General features: G+C 55.5%; 2 protein-coding genes across 10 annotated transcripts in view; one reads left to right on the top strand and one right to left on the bottom strand.

Annotated features, from left to right (window-relative positions):
• Positions 1–1,732: 1,732 nt before the first annotated feature.
• Positions 1,733–7,563, bottom strand: UBALD1 (UBA like domain containing 1). Its single transcript, XM_059037457.2, has 3 exons — positions 6,565–7,563; positions 3,114–3,176; positions 1,733–2,789 (listed from the first exon to the last, which is right to left on the bottom strand). Exons 1-3 carry the CDS (start codon positions 6,682–6,684, stop codon positions 2,436–2,438), a joined length of 537 nt encoding a protein of 178 aa, XP_058893440.1. The 5' UTR covers positions 6,685–7,563; the 3' UTR covers positions 1,733–2,435.
• Positions 6,859–18,628, top strand: part of MGRN1 (mahogunin ring finger 1) — a 60,082-nt gene continuing 48,312 nt past the window's right edge. The window contains exons 1-2 of one of the 9 annotated variants that reach the window (XM_067012846.1): positions 6,859–7,014; positions 7,213–7,380. In XM_067012846.1, coding sequence (XP_066868947.1) covers positions 7,365–7,380 — 16 coding nt within the window. In that variant the 5' untranslated portion in view covers positions 6,859–7,014; positions 7,213–7,364. Of the gene's footprint in view, positions 7,381–12,345; positions 12,671–18,628 lie in introns of those variants that run through there. The other 8 variants (XM_067012845.1, XM_067012842.1, XM_067012843.1 and 5 more) reach the window with 8 other exon arrangements.

Below are 18,628 nucleotides of genomic sequence, written 5' to 3' on the forward strand. Positions count from 1 at the left end.
CTCAAGTCCCTCCCAGCCCTAATGAGACCACCAGAGACCTCCAGGCCCGGCCTGTGGTGGCCCCCAGAAACAACTGGGCTTGGTCAGGTTGGGACATTCTCACCCTTGAATGTCCACTGGGCACGTGAGGATCCTGTCAGAAGCAGATTCTGTTTCAGTAGATCTGGGCTGGGGGCTGAGGTCCTGCATCTCTAACAAGTTCCCAGGTGATGCCGCTGGTCTGGGAACCACACTTTGAGTAGCAAGGGTGTGAATCACTTACAGACCACGCAGGGGCCCACCTGGGGGTAGCCTGAGTGCAGAGTCTGGACTGTATACCGTCTTGTGCGGCTCCAACGCATACGGCCACCTCAGTAATTTGCGCACTGGGGAGCTCAGGCACACAGTTACAGATAACCCCCATGTTACAGAGAACCCCCAAATACTTACTTGCCTCTACAAACCATTTTTCCTACACTTGGAGAGAGATGTGGCAGCTCCCTGAGAATTGTCTTCCATCCAAAAGGATGAAGAAGCTGCAGTAAAGATTGAGGAGGCCTAGGGCAGCCTCCCCCTTCTCATCCTGCCCCATTCCACAATCCCCTCACCACAGGCACCCCAGGCAGAGCTGCGCCCCCTCTGAAGGCCATTAGAAGGGTGGGCTTCAAGGTGAGGACACACTTCCAGGACATAACCAACAGCTAGAGCAAGGGCGCTGCGGTCAGTCTTCAGTGATAAACGGGGACAGACAGTGGTCCGCAGAGCCTGTCCAGGCTCCAGCAGGGCAGAGGTGAGGCTGGGTGGCAGCATGGTAACCCTGGTGAGCAAGAGGACTGTTGATGGCAAGTGCTGAGACACCTGTCAAGCAGTAGACCTTCCAAAATAGAACTCCCCAACCCAGACACTGTCCACAGAGGGCTGAGTGCTGGCAGGCTCTCCTGGATTAGGGAGTAAGGTCTGCCAGTGAAGAGCTGCAGAGGCCCCCGCCTCCTTACTTCCCCACGTTCCAGCTCCTCAGGAAGGGGTACAAGGCCAAGACTAGCTTCTCCCAAAGCTGCTCCAGCGATGCCCTCCACTGGTACAGGCTGCCCAGGACAAAGTGGGGCGCCCTGGCTTCTCCCTTGGAGCAAGAACAGGTGCTTGCCCCAGCCTGGCTTGGTAGCAGCCGGGGATCCACGGCCTGTTGCCCGAGTGGTTCGTTTCCTTAGCAACCAAAGGTCTGAGCTGCGGGTTAGACTCTGCTCAGCCTTGTTCGGTCCCTGCTGCTAGCCCCCACGGGCTCTGCATCCAAGCCTGCTATCTTACTACGGGTGCTGTGGCCTGTGCCTCCCCAAGTGAGGCCCTGCCCACAAAGCATGTTTGCTGGAGGTTGGGCTGAGGGTCCAGCCTGCAGCCAGTCATTGGGGCCCTAAGCCAGGAAGAAAAGTCCTCTGTGAAACCCAGGCAGACCGGAAGGCAGCTGTTAGCCCTGGAGGTCAGGATCTGTCCAGTCGGACAGGGGGAAGGGTGAGCAGACGGAGGCAGGGGTTCTGGGAACACAGGGCAGGAACTAACTTCATGGGAAAAGGCTGGGGTGGGCAGGAAGATTCCAGAGCATGTTGTGGTTGAAAAGACAGCAACAGACAGGAGCGGTGTGGAGCCAGGCGGGACTGGGGGGTGGGCCCCTGCTCTGGGCTCCGTTGGCTCCCTCCCCCTCCACACAGGGCCAGCTGGCAGCAAAGCTTAGGATAAGAGGCAAGACCACAGAGCCTGGTGGTGGTTTGGAACTCTTTCTTCTCCTTTGTTAAAAGGGGGAAAGGAACTGGGGATGGGGTACCCCTGGGCTCTGGGGAGGCATGCAGGCAGCCCCAGCAGGCAGGCGCTGGGGGATGGGTGGGAAGAGTCCTGGAGTTTCCCACAATCCTTTTCTCTGCAGGGAACAGCAAGGCTGACTGCCCAGGGGGCAGGGGAGAGGGGCAGGGCCCTGGGGAGAGGGACGGCGGACAAGGGGAGAGGGGGCTCACTCTAACATGCAAAGTCCAGCTGCCCCATAAACTAGGTTGCTTCTCGAAGAGCGACATACACATAAATACACAGACACAGCGACACGCACACATGCGGAGAAGGCTCTGCATTCCCGAGGGTGGGGATCTAGGCCCACCAGCCTCAGGGAGCTCCGCAGCCCCCTGGGGTGGGGTGGGGCGGGTGAGTCCTCGGGGAAGGCTGCTTGTTCTCTGAGGTTCTGTCCACCAGCACCCAGACGACTCTGAACCAAATCCATGAAAGCTGGGTGCCGCAGGCCCGCGCCACTGGGTACGCATGCGGGCACCCTGTGTACTGGCACAAGGGTCCGGTCTCTCTCCCCCAGGGCTCTGGGGAATGGGGGTGCAGACAGAGGAGGGTGTAGGGGGCCCGCAGAGACGTCCTCTCCCCCGCCCCACGGGGTTCTGGCCTCCGGGAGGGGGGAGGGGCCTCCCTTATCTCTCGGCCTCCATGGCAGGGTGGGCTCTGGGTTCTGAGGCGGCCTGTTGGGGGACCAGGGGTGGCCAGTCTGACGCCGGGGAAGGGGGTGCCGGAGTCCACAGGGGCGGCTGCTGTGGCTGGTGGTGCTGTGCCCCCCCTGGGGGCGAGGCCGCAGCCGGCCAGCTGGGTGCCGCGAAGCTGCCGGTGGCGGCGAGTGGGAAATGCGGCGGGGGCGACGTGGCCGTGGCAGCCATTGGGCTGCCGCTGCCTCCGCTGTGGAAGCTCTCAGAGGCCTTGAGACGGGAGAACATGGTGAGGGCATCAGGGAAGTTGGGGGGCGTGGCGGGGGTGTTGGCTGGAGTGCACATCTGTGGGGGAAGAGGAACAGAGAGGGAGGGGTGAGCACCCCCTTTTTGGAAGGGCCCCAAGCTCCCACCAGGAGACACATGCCCCCTTCCCTGGAGGCACCCCACCCTGCAGGCAGTCCACCAGCCAGGAGATCACAGAGGAAAGGTGTGGTGCCCGAGACGGGCTGGCCCACGGTGCCTGCTGCCAGGCTCCCAGGAGTCCCATCCCAGAGGCTCCTCCGTGGCCAAGAGCCACTGCACCTTCCTTGGCCCTGGGTGGCTTCCCCCTGTCCCAAACTTGGACAGCCCCGCAGGGCTGCCCCTGGGGCTACAGGGGACACTTACCATCTGGTGGTGATGGTGGCTGTAGGGGATGTTGGTCTCTTGGAAAAAGGCGCTGAGGGCCGTCTGCGGAAAGAAAGGCCCACGCTTACCCTCAGGACCCCTGTGGCCCTGGCCTGGCAAGTTGAGGCAGCATGGCCGTCATCCCTCGACCCTCGCCGCAGCCCAAAGAGGCGCTGTGGACCTCTGGGCAGGTCTGGTGGGTGGGGAGGACCCTCATGACACTGCCTGCCACCTGGCTGCCAAATGCTTCCAGCTCACCTGACGTGAAGGCCTGTCTCATGGGGAAGACCTCCGGCAGATTCTAGCCCTACTGCCACCAACTCCATGGATGGCAAGTCCCTACTCCTCCCTGAGCCTCAGTTTCCTTGTCTATGAGCCAGAGGACGGCAAAGGTACCCAGATGTTGAGAGTCTGTAACCCACCTGCTCCTCTCCTAGGGTGGCCAAGGGACCCTGCCCTGGTTCTTGGTTTCTCCACCTGCACCACAAGGAGATGGGACTAGGTGGCTTGCAGGTTCCTCTTCCTAGCAGTAGTGACCTCCAGAGATCCACGGTCCAGCTGCGAGAGCCGGAATTAAGTAGGATGGTCTGGGGTTTGCACCCCTGTCCAATTACCTGAGCCTTCCTTGGAATGTTCTCAAGGTGGTGGAGCAGGAGGAAGGCTGAAGTGGGGTTTGCACCCAGGACTGTGAGAAGTGGGTGGAAAAGGGGATGGCGGCTGGCCTGGGTCAGACAAGCTCTTCTAGTGACCCTGGGGGGCTGGGGGGAGGGGCCCCAGGGTAGCCTCCACTGGCATTGGTGTGTCCCGGTTTGGCCCCTGCAGGAGAGGCATCCAGGAAAATAAAGGAACCAGCTGCTCTTACGAAAGTACTGGGTGAGGGAGCCCGTCAAGTGTGTGAAGGGTCTGCGGGCAGCTCTGCCCTCCATGGCTCCTGCCTCGGGCTCACCCCACAGCCCAGCGCTGTCAGCCCCTCCCCCACTCCCAACACACCCAGAAACCCAGCCTGGCTTCTAGGGCTTACCCTAGGGGTTTTATTATTAAATTCAAGTGAATTACTCTGGGAATTTCCTGCTGGAGATGCCCTACCCCAGTGTCCCCAAACATGGGTGTGGGAGCTGGGGGGAGGGCCTTGATCTCTAAGCACCTCCTTGTGACACACACCACCAGGAGCCCCAAGGGACACACCAAACCATTCCTCCCCCAACGGCAACTCTGAAGGCCATTGCTGTGTGTGAGGATTCCAGGGAGAAACAGCTGCCCTTTTCCTGCCTTCCTAAAGTACCCCCAACCTTAAAGCACACAGGTCCCCCTCCCCCAGCAGCTTTCTGTCCCCATTAACACCTGAATCACAGAGAGTATGACCCAAAAACGAGGCCTCCTGCTGCACCCGCCCTCAGTCCAAGTGTGCAGCCAGCCAGGGGTGGAGGGCACAGAGGGGAGTTTACCACAAGGAACCCCACTCACTACCAGGAAGACCTAAGGACTGGATGTTCACAATCCATTTTTACCTTAAGCAGACCTCCCTACTATCGGCCTCCCCATTTTACACATGGTGAAATTGAAACTCAGGGAGCCTGGAGCACAGGGCTCCTACCCTGGGGGCCACCAGAGCTCCCCAGTCTGCAAGCTGCTCCTGCCCCTCCTGAGATCAGAGTTTTCCCCCAGGCATTTCCATTTTCAAAGTTACATTTTCAAGTCCTGTGACCAAGCGACACCAACCAGTGCTGCCTGAGTGACTGCCAGGCTGGTGCCAGGCTCTGTGTGCTGGGCTGCAAGTGCCGACAGGCAGGGCCGCTTCCCACCAGACACCTGCCTGCCCAGCCCCAGGCAGATGGGGGAGCCGTGTATGCAGATGTGGGACTCAAGCAAACTGCCATGAATGTGGTTTTACAAGTTCTGCCACATCCAGTTCTTGAGACAAACGGGCTGATTAGGAACCTTCCTGCAGGGTGGGGCTGCCGGGGTTGGAAGGGGGCCGGCCATTCACTCCTTAGAGGTCAACTCACACGCCCCAGGTACAGCTGAGGAAACTGAGGCCAGAGAGTGGGACCTGCTCAGAGAGACAGAGCAGCCTCCCATCTCGTGATGTGACCACCGCAGGGTTAGCGGTCCCCCTGAGATCTCTGGTAGGAAAGTGAGCAAGGATTCCCCTGGGTGGACAGGCCACTGCCTCCCCAGACTGTCCCAACCTTCGGGCAGCAATTCTGATCCCCATCCCACCCCCAGGAAGCTGAACTCCAGAGTACCCTGGCTCCCTGTCCCTCCTACGGCCCCAATACCTTCCCTGAGCTTGCTCCCCATCTAGAAACCAGGCTCTGAAGCCTGGACTGGACAGACTCTACAGTAGACTGGCTGGGGCTGTGACCTTACACTTGTGAGGGGAAGAGCTCAAGGGGCTCTGGCCTCATCCCTAGATACCATCCTGGGTTATTTCTGGGGCGGCAGAGTAGGGAAGGCCAGGTGGCCTCTTGGCAGCACAAGCCCTGGGCACTAGTGCCCTATGGGTCAGGGAGGCCTGGGGAGATGGCGGCCAGGCTGGGGCAGCCCCACCTCCTGCCCAGCTGGCTGAAAGCTAGAAGCTACTGAACCGTGTATACCATGCCATGCCCTGTGCAGGTAGATTCGCCGGCCAGCACAGACGAGACCACCTGGACACGCCTCTGGAGCAGGGTACACAGATGCACCCGTAGCTGTAGTGTGGGGCTCCGACACAACACGTGTGCACACGTGAGAGCACCGTCTGCAAAACGGCGACCTGTGGGTACACACCCCGCACCCGCGCCCCTGTGGGCTGCGTGTTTACACACACACACACACACGCACCAACATGTCCACACGCAGCGTGGCGCGTGCGTAAATACAAATGCACATGTACGTGGACACGCGCCGCCGAGCTGTCCAGCCCACACGCAAATCCTCAGACCCTGAGACCCACACAAACCGGGCGGCTCCACCCGCGGGCTCGGGGCTCCCTTATCTCAAACCCGCGGCTCCCAAGGCGGGGGCGGCGTGGGCCCAGCTCGGCCCAGGCCTGGGGCGTCCTCCTTCCGGCCGCCCGCCAGTCTGTCCGTCTGGGCCTCGGCGCCGCCCCGCCCTGGCCGTTACCCGCACAAAAAGGGGGGCCCCCGAAACCGATCGTCTGGGAATTTGGGGGGCGGGGATTCGGGCCCTGGGGGGGGGCAGATTGCCCCTCCCGCCCACCCCGAGCGGGCGGCGTTTCCGGGGGCCGCGTAGACGCGGCCGCGCCGCGGGGCCTGACCCGCACGCCGCGTGTGCGCGCTGCGGCCCGGCCGCCGGGGCGCGCGACCGCCGGGACTCCGGGCCGAGTGCGCGGGCCCGAACCCGGCCGAGCGCGCCGCGGCACGTGTCCACACCGGCCCGCACATGCCCCACTGCACGCGCAGCCACGCGGGACGGACACCCGCGCCCCGACCCCAGCCCGGCCGCGTACCTCGAACTGCCAGTGGGCCGCCTGCAACAGCTGCTTCGCCTGGTCGGCTGCGCAGCCGGCCGTCAGCACGAACTGGTTGATCATGACCTGGTGCTTCAGCTCGTCCATGTTCACGGACATGGCGCCTCCGCCGCCTGCCCGCTCCGGCCTCCCGCCGCCGCGCGCTCCTTCGCCTCACGCGTCCACCATTAGCGAGCCGGCTCCGGCTAATACAAATATTTACTGTGCGGCTCTGACTCACCGAGCCTCGCCTCGCTCCGGGCCGCGGGGGGCATGCTGGGAGATGTAGTCCCGCGCCGCTTCCGCCGCGCTCGGCCGGGAGCCGCGGGCCGGGCCGGGGCCGAAGGTGTGTCTGAGCGTTGGGCGCGTGCCCAGGCCCGTGACTGAACTGACGAGAGTCAGGAGACGGGGGCCACAGACACTGTGCATGGGCGCAAACGCAGCCTCAGGGTATTTACCAAGTTCCCAGTATCCGGAACCCCAGTGTGGTTAGCATCCCTGTGTTGAGTAGGCGCACTATTGGGGAGGGGGATGGGCCAAGAATTTTGGCACAAATCAACAGCACTAGGGCCATAAGGCCCCGAAAGCCTGGCACACAGTAGGCGCCTACAGATACTCGTTCAGTAAATGAATTAATCTGCCCTTTAGGGTTCTGCCTAAAGTCACCGCCTCCAGGAAGCTTTCCGAGTCTCCTCAACACCCAGGGCACAAGCTCGCGTCGCCCACTTGTGACACGGGTCCCTCCCCGGCCTGGCGCTCCGCCAAGCACACAGTAGACCCGAGGAACGTCAGAGGAAGGGATGGCGACCGAGACAGGTAGGCGAGGCCGGCAGTCTCTGGAGCCTGTGCGTACCCTCTGCGGGATGCTCGCACTTTCCCACGCAAAATCTCGTGCGCTTTGCAGGAAATCTCAGCTTTTAGCGTGCGGACCTTAGGACCGCGCGGCGCCAGTTCCGGGGCGGCCCCGAACTCCCATTCCCAGAATGCCCTGGTTTATTTGCATCGCTCAGTCCTTGTGACGTCAAGTGAGTGAGGCCGCGCCTCAGCCAATGGGCTGTAGGAAGGTGTTAGGACCTGGCCATATAAGGTAAACAAAGCTGGCCGCCCAATGAGGCAGCAGCGGGGGCGGGCACTGGGTTGGGGCGGGCGGGGCGCGTCACGTGGAGGGAGGGGGCGGGGCTGAAGAGAGCTGTGGGTGGGGTGTTGCAGGCTGTGTTTACAGCTCCGCACGCGCCGCTTCCGGTTGACGTTGCCGGTCGGGAGTGTCTAGGCCGGGCTGATTGGGAGCTGGGGCCGGGGGCTTCGTCACTCCGGCTCAGAATGGCCTTATCCCGGTTCCCCACGCTCCCTGGACACCAGTTTCATTAGTTGAGCAACTCTTTATTGGGCCCTATTCTGTTCCTGGCTCTGATCTGGCCCGGAATGCAGAGAACAAACTCTAGAAGGGTCGGCTGGTGGGTGGGGTGGGGGCGTGCATCAAAAATCCCAAGAACAGGGACTTCCCTGGTGACCCAGTGGTTAAGAATCCTCCTGCCAATGCAGGGGATACGGGTTCGAACCCTGGTCCGGGAAGATCCCACATGCCACAGAGCAACTAAGCCTGTGTGCCACAACTACTGAGCCTGTGTGCCGCAACTACTGAAGCCCGCGCACTCAAAGCCCGTGCTTCGCAAGGAGAAGCCATCACAATGAGAAGCCCGCGCACTGCAACGAAGACCCAATGCAGCCAAATAAATTAAAAAAAGCAAAATCCCAAAAAGAGATGTAGAATTGCAAGTGTGGAAAGTGCCCTCAGGAAACAGGCACAGGCCCTGGAGATGGTGGGCTAAAGGCCATTGAGGTGTTTTAGTACATCTGATCCGTTGTGTGCATTAGGATCACTGTGGCTGAGCACTGTGGAGACCAGATGGTGGCAGAGAGGACCAGTCTGGGTCAGGCGATGTTCTAGATATGTCTGGTTCCAGGGGAGTCCGTCCCTGCCCAGGGATTTGTTGCAGAATTAGATTGAATGGAGGGAACTGTCCCACCGTGGGGGGAGGAGGAGGACCTGCAGGGCTCTGGGAGGAGCCCTTCCTGGGTCCCTCAACCCTTCCAGGGGATTCTGGCTTTGACTGGTAAGAGGAGGGGGATGGGAGACTGGTGGACAGGACCTGAAGGCTCCCAAGGTTATGGGGGCTCCGGGGAGGCTGGGGCATGGGGATAGCTGGGGGAGGGAGGGGAGCCTGGAGCAGTGGGACTGCTAAGCGGCCTCTGAGGGCTGGAGATGGGAGCTTGGCCCTTTGGCAGGGGGAGGACTCAGTGTCCCCTTCAGGTGGGTGCTTGAACCCTGGCAGAAGTCACCTTGGGACTTATTTCCCAAGTCCACTCTGGAAATAAGGTTTCAGCCCCTTTCTGCCACATGGGGATCACTCAGGCTGCACCATTTTTTGCAAACCATGATGGTGCCAGGAGAGTTCTACTCTTATTAAAAATGGCCCCTCACCTTCACAAAGCATCATAAGCGTGAATGAATGTGGACAAAGCGCTCAGCACAGCACAGGGTGGGCAGTTCTGAATGTCATTACCTCTATCACTATTACTACTGGGACAGCAACAGGGCATGGTGGAAGGTGAGCAGGTTCTGGAGCCAGACAGACCTGGGTGTCAGTCTTAACTCTGCCACTTAATGACTCTGATGTTGGGACAAGGTTCTCTGGCTCTGAGCTTCAGTTCCCTCATTTGTAGAACCCAAGGTAGCAGCTCAGAACTCTCCCAGGACTGCTCTGGGGGATTAATGCCTGTGGTGCTCAGAGCACCATTTTAGCACTCACCTCTTTGCCTCCATCTGGACCACTGTAAGGAACCCAAGCCCAATTTTACACATAAGGAAACTGAGGCTGAAATCCAAACTTCCTTACCCTCTTGACAGTGTTCAGAGCCAGTGGAGAAGAGCAGGCACCCAGTGGGCCAGCAGGGTGTGTTTCTGGCCAAGGAGGGTGGGCACTGTCCTGGCAGGAACCACTAGAGGCTTTTCTTGCTTAGGGAGGCAGGAAGTACCTTCACCCCTTCCCTCACTCTCATCTGGGCACCACTCAGTTACCTGCCTAGACTTGCTCAGCCCAGAAGGAACTCTTCCAGGCCAGCTGGCTGGCTGGGGTGGGGCAGGTGGGGCTAGAAGGAGCAAAGGTTACCCCTCTGGCCCCTATGGCCCTCCAGCCAGCTTGTTGTCCCAGGGGCAGCGGGAAGGAAAAAACAACCTTGTTTTCAGCCAGGATCAGCCTGGCTAGAGAGTGGACTTTGGATTTCTTAGCAGGCTCGGATTGGGCCTGACAGCTGGGGCCAGTAGATGGGGGGGATGGAGGTATAAAAGGGATTTATGGCAATGCCTTCATCTTACCTGAGGTCCAGGGAGGTTGAGGACCTTGGCAAAGTTGGCATAGACAGTTGATGGTAGGCTCAGGACCCCGGGCTCCTCTCCACCTCCATTCCTTCAATCACTCCGCAGATGTGTTTATCAGACATCCACTGGGTGCCTGGCTCTGGGAGCACAAGAATAAATAGGCAGGGATCCTGCCCCCTCAGTAGGCTTGAGAAGTCGACTTGAGGGATTCATACTGGCCGTGAAGTATGCCTAGGGTCTTTCTTCATGTTTCAAAGGACCCGATACTGGCTGACTGAGGAGCCTTGAGATCTGGCCACTGCCTCACTCCTGACCTCTGTTCCTGAACTCTCCTGCCTACTTGATTCTAGCCACACTGGCCTTTGAGCTTATTGATCTTACTCAGCTCCTCAGGGCCTTTGCACATGCTGCTCTCCCTACCTGGTATCTGGGCTGCCTGCTCCCTCAGTGTTTGCCTGCTTGGATCTTACTTGTATTTCAAGTCCTAGCTTAAATGTCACTTCCTCAGAGAAGCCTTCCCTGATTCCCCTATGAATAGTAGGTCTCTCCTAGTATTTCACTGCACCTCAGTCCATTCCCCTATAGCACCCACCACATTTTGTATTTATACACTTGTTTGCCTGTAGTGTCTGTTTCCTCACTAGATGTTTCATATCTGGTGTTTTCACCATTTAATCTCTATTTCCTGGCTCTTTGCCTGTCTCATTGCTTTTCACATAGTAGCTGCATGATAAATATTTGTTGAATAAATAAATGAACCAGCGAAGATGTTGATAGTAGAACCAGTATCAAATCAAAAAGGGCCTGTCTCCCACTGGGGCATGGATAAGCACAGAAAAATATACCTGAAGTCCAAAGCTCTATTAAGAGGAATGTTTAATTGATCAAACATCAGCCCATGGAAATGACTGCCCTGGCCAACTATCTGTAGGGAGGACATGATCTTAGGTTATTTTTCAGTGGGAACATCTGGGCCCTCAGTACTCTTCTTCCCTCCCCACAAGCAGGGAGACCGATAAATTGAATGCTGTGTTGGTATATCTATTTGTGTATATATGATTAAACAGTGTTATGTGATTCAACAGAAAGAAATTTAAAGTAAGGGAAGAAAGGTCACATGGGGTGGGGATGTCTTCAGGACCATCTGGGGGCAAGAGACAGGGAATCTGGCACTGGAGCATTCCTGTCTCTGGGGTGGTAGGGGCTGGGGGTGGCAGGGGAGTGTGGCATTAAGAGGAGTGGCCTGGTTCAAATTCCAGCTTTATTACCACTTATCTACTATGCAAGCTGAGTGGGGTACTTCACTTCTCCTGGCCTCTTTCCTCTTCTGTAAATTGGGAATGAAAGTAGAACCTACAACAAAGAATTAAAAGAGAGAATATGTGCATAGCCTTCAACACCAATGTCTGGCACATAGTAGGTGCTCAGTAAATGGGGATCTTGGTAGCAGGGCAGAGAGGTTAAATCAGGCTCCAAGACCTGGAGTCTCCCTATAATCACACAAGTCCCTCACTTCCTTTATTACTTTTGGCTTCCCAGGTCCCCTGAAAATAGGAAGGTTGTATTCTGGGTTCTGGCGTCTGGAAAGGTGTAGGACTCACTTTAATGTGGACTGTGGTGAATTTACCATCTGAGACTCTTAGACAGCCTCTGCCCTCCCTAGCTCCTTTCTGGATAGACAGGCTTGTCTTGGGAAGTCACTTTCTTCTCAGAAGTGCTGTTTCTCAAGTGAAAAGTAGGTAAAAACAGATCCTCACTTGGCTTGCTTACAGAGTTTTGTGTGAGTTACAAAGCCAAGAAAGTACATTGCAATCTGCGAGGAGGCCTTAATCCTGATTCTTGTAAACTTGAGCACCCTTATGTGTGGCCCCTTCCCTTCTTTTTGCCTTAGTTTCCCTATATGTAAAATGGGGAGAGGTCTACTGCCTCCACGGGGGACTTTAAAATTATGTCTTCAAAGAATTGTTCTGGATGTGGAGCCAGAGAGATGCCTAGAGTTCTGGAAAAGGTGCTTCCCTTCCCCTGTGTGCACCGCTCCAGGTAACCTTGGGTTCCATCCCAGCTCTTTGCGGGTGGCAGGTAAGGGTCTGCCCTCTGCTGGCCGGGCCAGGAGATTAAACCCTGGGAAGTGGGGAGAACCATGTTCCGGGAGATATTTCAGAGAGGGAGTAAATGGAAGGCGTTGGCTCCTAGAAAGATCTATGTATGAACAGGCTAAAGAGTTACAATGTTAGTCTTGTGCTTGGAATGCAAAGGGAAAGATAGTTTGCAGTGTGGTTGATGGTTCCTCCCCTCTGGACACAGGTTCATTTGGTTTGTCCCGGACCGTTTGTCAACAACTTCAGTGAGCCCGGGCGAGGAGCTTCCTGGGAAATGTAGTTCCTAGAGGGTATCCCGTACCGCCGCCGGACACCCTCGGCGGCGAGGGGACTCCATTTCCCGAGGTGCTTCGGACCCGGGGGGCGGAGGGCTGCCGTGGCGTCTGGCCCCGGGCCGAGCCGGGGGTAGGGGCTCGGAGGCCGAGCGCCCGCGGCCGTGGGCAAGCGTCCGTGCGGCCTGGTCCCGGCCATGTCCGCGTGAAGACGCCTCCGCCGCCGCCGCCGCCCCCATCCCAGCCTTGGCCAGGCCCGCCGTGCACCATGGGCTCCATCCTGAGCCGCCGCATCGCGGGCGTGGAGGACATCGACATCCAGGCGAACTCGGCCTATCGCTACCCTCCGAAATCCGGTGAGCGGCCGCCCCGGCCCGGGTCTCGGCCCCGGGTGCGGACAGCGAGGCGCGGGCTGGAGCGCGGGGCGGGCATGGGGCGGCGGGGTTGGGCGCAAGATCCTCCTCGGAAGGTGGGCTGGGGGCTCTGCTCGGCCCGCGGCCCTTCCTGCAGCTTCTCTGCATGGAACTCCACGCGCCCTCCATCCGGACCCCGGGGCGTGGGTTGGTACGGCGCTGACTGCCTCGTCCGGCTGGGCGACCTTGGGTCAGTCAACTCACTCCTGCGCGCCTCAGCTCCCTCGTATGCACACCGGGGTATGCTCAATAGGAATCCCCCAGGGCCGGCGTGAGGTTCCGGGGCGGGACGCTTGGGAGGGCTTAGCACGGTGCCCGATGCTTCGCTTGTGCTTACAAAGTGGTCATTGTCAAAAGGATTGACATCATTCCATCGCCGGTTTTCCCTTTCTTTGGTGGCTTCTTGTGAAGACCCGGCCAGTGGTTCTGGACACTCTCCGTCCCGTCTGGACAGAAGCTTAACTCTCCTGTGATATGGCGCTTGTGTGTGGTGGGTGGGGAGGGGGTGGGGGGGAGGGGGAGGGGTAGGGGGAGGGGGGGTGGGCCCAAGGAGGCATTACTGTCGGTGGAAGAGGAACTGGGAGTCCGTGCTGGACAACCAAGAAATGGTTGGAGGGGACCCACCCGTTTCTCCAGTCTCCTTTTTTGTGGCTGAAAGACCTGAGCCCCAGGGAGGAAGTGACTTTCCCAAGGTCTCATAGCTGGATGGAAGCTCATCTGGGTGCAGGACCAGGAGTCGGACTACCAGTTGTACCCATCCACACTGATTTTTCTGCCTCTGATGAGGAGTGTGGGCTGCCCTGGAACTTTAGTTCGGGTTCCTCATGCTCCATCTCCTCGTCTGGTCACTTGCCTGGAAAGGAGAGAAGAAAGAGGACAGGGCATTTGGACATCATGGAGACTTTCAGACTGGGGCCTCTGATCCTGGCTTCTGAAATATCTGATCCCATCTCGTGGTCTTCTAGGCCTCACAGTTGGCCTGTGGGCATCCCCTGGGCCAGGTTTCCTCTGAGTATGGTCCAGGACCACCTGCTTCCAACAGTGGGGAAGCTTGTTTAACATGCATTTCCCAGGCCCTGCCTCAGACTTGTGGGGGCCTGCTATGGCCTAGGAACCTGCATTTAAAACCCACTCCTAGGGTGAGTCAGATGTCCACTCAAGTTTGAGAACTGCTTCACCCTCATTTTGGAAGGTGAAAGAAAGCAAGTGTCTGGGACCACCAGAAATAAAGGGAGTGGAGACTAGCACAGTTCAGGGCAGTCAGAGGGGATACAGTCAGAGCTGGGCAGAGGGCTCTGTTTCCTACTAGGCATGGGAGATGTCCATGCTTGCTTGTTCCCAGGCACAAGGACAGGGCAGCCCAGCCTGATATAGAGATCCCCTGGAGGCTGACATCCCCAGATCTGATGGAGCAGTTGTTTGAAGTCATCCTCTTCCATCTCTGATGTTCTTCCAGCCCGTCTTTGGCTGAGTCATCTTAGGCAAGTTGCTTAGCCCCCTGGGTCATGGTTTCTTCATCTGTAATATGGGCTGATCCTCATACAGTGCTCAGAACAGTGCTTAGCACCTAAGAGGTCCTTGAAAAACATTAGCTGCTATAATGACTCAAAAAGTGAATTAAGTGATCAGCTTAGACTCTAATATCAGTTAGCAGTGTCTTGGAAGAGATATCAAAAAGTTTAAGGTGGTACCTCCTGTCACCTGGGACCACAGCAAACCTGATGTCCCTTCAGTTGGGCATTTGGACAGAATCACAAGTACAAGGCACTTACAGCACTGCTTTTGGATTCTGTTTGGCAGACCTTGTTAATCAGTCAGGTCCACTCTGTGGACACCCGAGTCAGCCACAATTAATCTATTGGGGCTGGCACCCAGGTGAATACCATGGGCCACCTCGGTTTTGCTGCCAGTGATTAGAATGCTCAGCCTCTCCAGTCCAAAGGCTGTCCTTTCTGCTTCCTGTCCCTGGGGCCACCTTATTCCGGGAGGCAGTCTGGAACCTGAGCAGTACTTGAGTATGTTTCCCCAAGCATGGACTGGGGATGGAAGGGGGGTTGAGATGATTTTAGGGACCATGGACTGTACAATCAGTTTATGCGACATTTGTTATCTTTTCAGGTCTCTGTCAGTTTTGTTGATTATATTAGAAAGAATCATTGGGTGCTAGTATTTTTTTAACACCTCTGTAACACTGTCCAATTTTTTTCCAGCTTTATTGAGATATAATTGAGATATAACCTTGTGTAAGTTTAAGGTGTACAGTGTAATGATTTGATATGTGTATATATATCGGGAAATGATTATCACTATAAGGTTACTTACACATCCATCATCTCATGGTTACCTCTGTGTGTGTGTGTGTGTATGGTAAGGACTTTTAAAATCTCCTGTCCAATTTTCTTTTTAAAAAAAATAAATTATTTATTTGGCTGCATTGGGTCTTCATTGCTGCACGCGGGCTTTCTCTAGTTGCAGTGAGTGGGGGCTACTCTTCATTGCAGCGCATGGGCTTCTCATTGCGGTGGCTTCTCTTGTCGCAGAGCATGGTCTCTAGGCACGCAGGCTTTAGCAGTTGTGGCTCACGGGCTCTAGAGCGCAGGCTCAGTAGTTGTGGCACACGGCCTCAGTTGCTCCATGGCATGTGGGATCTTCCCAGACCAGGGTTAGAACCTGTGTCCCCTGCATTGGCAGGCGGATTCTTAACCACTGTGCCACCAGGGAAGCCCCTGTCCAATTTTCTTTTACTTTGAAATTTTCAACATGCCCTGCAACAGTACCTAGCTTGAATTTAACAACATTTGCTTTGTTTTTATTGTATTTATTTATTTTACTCATAACAGCTTTATTGAGGTATCAGTCGTGTGCCGTACAACTCATTTTTTGTAAACCTATGATCTGGCGATTTTTAGTAAACTTATAGAATTGTGCAACCATCACCACAATCAGTTTTAGACATTTACATCATCAAAGTTTCCTTGCCTTGTGCCTGTTTACAGGCAGTCTCTGCTGTCACCCTCACCTCTACCCCATCACTGATCTGCTTTCTGTCGTTAAAATTTGCCTTTTCTGGATATTTCATATAACTGGAATCATACGGCATGTAGTCTTTTTTTGTGTCTGGCTTCTTTCACTTAGCATTGTTTTTAAGGTTCATCCATGTTGTACTTTACTGTGTGGTTATAGTACATTTTGTTTATCTTTTCACCAGTTAATGAACACTTGGGGTGTTTCCACCTTTTGGCTATTATGAATAATGCTGCTGGACGTTTGTTTGGTGTGTTCAGTTCTCTTTAGTATACAACTAGGAGTGGAATTGTTGGGTCATATGTTTAACCTGTTGAGGAACTGCCACACTGTTTTCCATAATGGCTGCACCATTTTACATTTATTCCCACCAGCAGTGTATGTGGGTTCCAAATTCTCAGCATCCGTGTCAATACTTATTATTGCCTACCTTCTTAATTATAGTCATCCTAGTGGGTGTGAAGTGGTATCTCATTGTGGTTTTGAATTGTATTTTCCTGATGATTGATGATGTTGAGCATCTTTTCATGTGCTTATTGGCCATTATATATCGTGTGTGTGTTGGTGGGTTGGCTCTTTTAGTCTTGTTCACTTTTTAGAAGTTGGATTGTCTTCTTTTTGAGTTGTAAGAGTTCTTTATGGATTCTGGATACAGTGATACAGTTCATTTATCAGCTGTGTGATTTGCAAATATTTTCTCACAGTCTATGGTTTGTCTTTTCATTTTCTTGGTGTCTTTTGAGGAGCAAAATTGTAAGTTGTGGTGAAGTTTGATTTATCATTTTTCTTTCTTTTTTTTTTTTTTTTTTGGCCATGCCATGTGGCTTGTGGGATTTGAGTTCCCCAACCAGGGATTGAACCCAGGCCCTTGGTAGTGAAAGCACAGAGTCCTAACCACTGGACCACCAGGGAATTCCCTATCAATTTTTTTGATGGTTAATGTTTTTGGAGTTATATCTAAAAGATCTTTGCCTACCTCAAGGTCACAAAGATTTTCTCCTATTTTTTTTCTTGAAGTTTTATAGTTTTAGCTCATATATTAAGTCTTGTGATCCTTTTTTTTTTTTTCTTTGCGGTACGCGGGCCTCTCACTGTTGTGGCCTCTCCTGTTGCGGAGCACAGGCTCTGGATGCTCAGGCGCAGCGGCCATGGCTCATGGGCCCAGCTGCTCCGGGGCATGTGGGATCCTCCCGGACCGGGGCACGAACCCATGTCCCCTGCATTGGCAGGTGGACTCTCAACCACTGCGCCACCAGGGGAGCCCTTGTGATCCATTTTGAGTTAAATTTTTAATGTATGGTTTGAGGTAAAGATTTAGGGTTTTGTGTTTTTTTCTGCATATGGATAGTCAGTTATTTCAACATCATTTGATGAAAAGACTATTCTTTTCCCGTCACATTGCCTTTTTACCTTCATTAGAGATCAGCTGACCATAAATGTGAGGGTTTATTTCTGCACTCCACTGCCCTGCAGTCCCTTGCCCCGATCACACGGCTGGCTGGTCCCCAGCCGAGGGTCATGGCAGGCGTTAGGACACCTTGGGCAAGTTCTTAAAGAGAAGGTTGCAGACAGAAGCCTGGAGCACAGTAGGTCCCCACAGGAGTGCCTGATTGTTGTTGTTGGCTGCCACGGTTGGTTGTTCCTCCTCCTGCATTATTATTGTTACTCATGTGTCTTAAAGCCATGTGGGCCGCCCTGCCCTGGTGTTTGAGGGAGGTCATGGTGGGGACAGGTCACCCAAGAGAAGCAGCATCAGGAGGGGCAATCAGCCATGTGATCAACTAACCCTGGAGGTGGGGGTGAACTATGCCCCAGACCTAAACCTTTTGTATATCAGGTGCGTGTACTTTCAGAGCATTTTTACCTCCTTTATCTCACTGGAACTTTGCCATGTCCTCATAATTCTAGACTTTTGTCCTCTTTGGCAGAGGAACTAGAAATCAGGCTGATTTTGTCTCCTAGCACCTGGGCCTGCACACGGTAGGTGTTTAATAAATGCTTGTGCAGCAGGCCTTGCAGAAAACAACCCCCCTCTCCCTAGTGTACAAGCTGCTCAGACTCGGCTGCATCTTATCCCCTGGGGTGTCAGGCGGGGGTCCGGGGACTCCTGGGCCTGCCGCCACGTGATGAGGGGCCTGAGGTGTGTGCCAGGAGACTTTGGTGTGTGCTTTTGTGTTGGTGGCAGTCTAGAGACGTCTGCTCATGAGTGCTGCCGCCTGTGTCGGGTTTGCCCTTTCTGAAGTGGGGCCTTGCCGACTCTGGTTAATTGGTGCCTGAAGGAAAGAACCAAGGCAGGTGAGGGAGGACTTTTTGTGTCACCGAGGACGTCCTCTGTCACTGGGGACATTCTGGGTCCCTGGGCCCCATCACTGTCCCAAGGCAGTGAGCTTGTGCTCCGAGCCCCAGGGTCAGTGGCAGAGGGGTGGGGTGTGGGGAAAGGGCTCCACCTGCACATGGGGGTTTCACCTTCGTGCTCAGAGTCCTGCACTGTCATTGCTGGCATCATGCCGCCTGTGCCCATTCACAAAGCAGAACTAGTTCTGTGCTTCTGCTCACGTGAACTCGGTTTGGATTTTATCATTGTAAGAACTGTATAAATAAGCTGTATTTTCGGAAGTTCAGTTGTTACATTTTAGGTAAAAACAACAATAGCAAAACAGCAGAAACAAAAACCCTTTAAGCTGGCCATGGAGGGTGGGCGTCTGAGGACCTGTCTCTCTGAAGAAGCCAGTTGCTTGGGTTTAGAAGCCTGCGGTGGGCACTTGGGCCCTGTGGCCACTGGGGCTGAGGTTTGCTGTGTCGCCTGCCCTCGGGGTTTTGAGCACCCGGAGGTCCCTGCATCCTTCGCCGGGCTCCTGGTCTTTGCTGCACTCTCCT

Source organism: Kogia breviceps, chromosome 14 (genome assembly GCF_026419965.1).
Source record: "Kogia breviceps isolate mKogBre1 chromosome 14, mKogBre1 haplotype 1, whole genome shotgun sequence".
In the NCBI taxonomy this organism is placed as follows: domain Eukaryota; kingdom Metazoa; phylum Chordata; class Mammalia; order Artiodactyla; family Physeteridae; genus Kogia; species Kogia breviceps.

Coding starts and splice junctions, on each gene's coding strand:
- UBALD1 (XM_059037457.2), bottom strand. CDS start 6,684: ATGTCCGTGAACATGGACGAGCTGAAGCACCAGGTCATGATCAACCAG. Junction 3,177..6,564: donor CGGCCCACTGGCAGTTCGAG/GTACGCGGCCGG, acceptor TTCTTTCCGCAG/ACGGCCCTCAGCGCCTTTTT. Junction 2,790..3,113: donor GCCACCATCACCACCAGATG/GTAAGTGTCCCC, acceptor CTTCCCCCACAG/ATGTGCACTCCAGCCAACAC.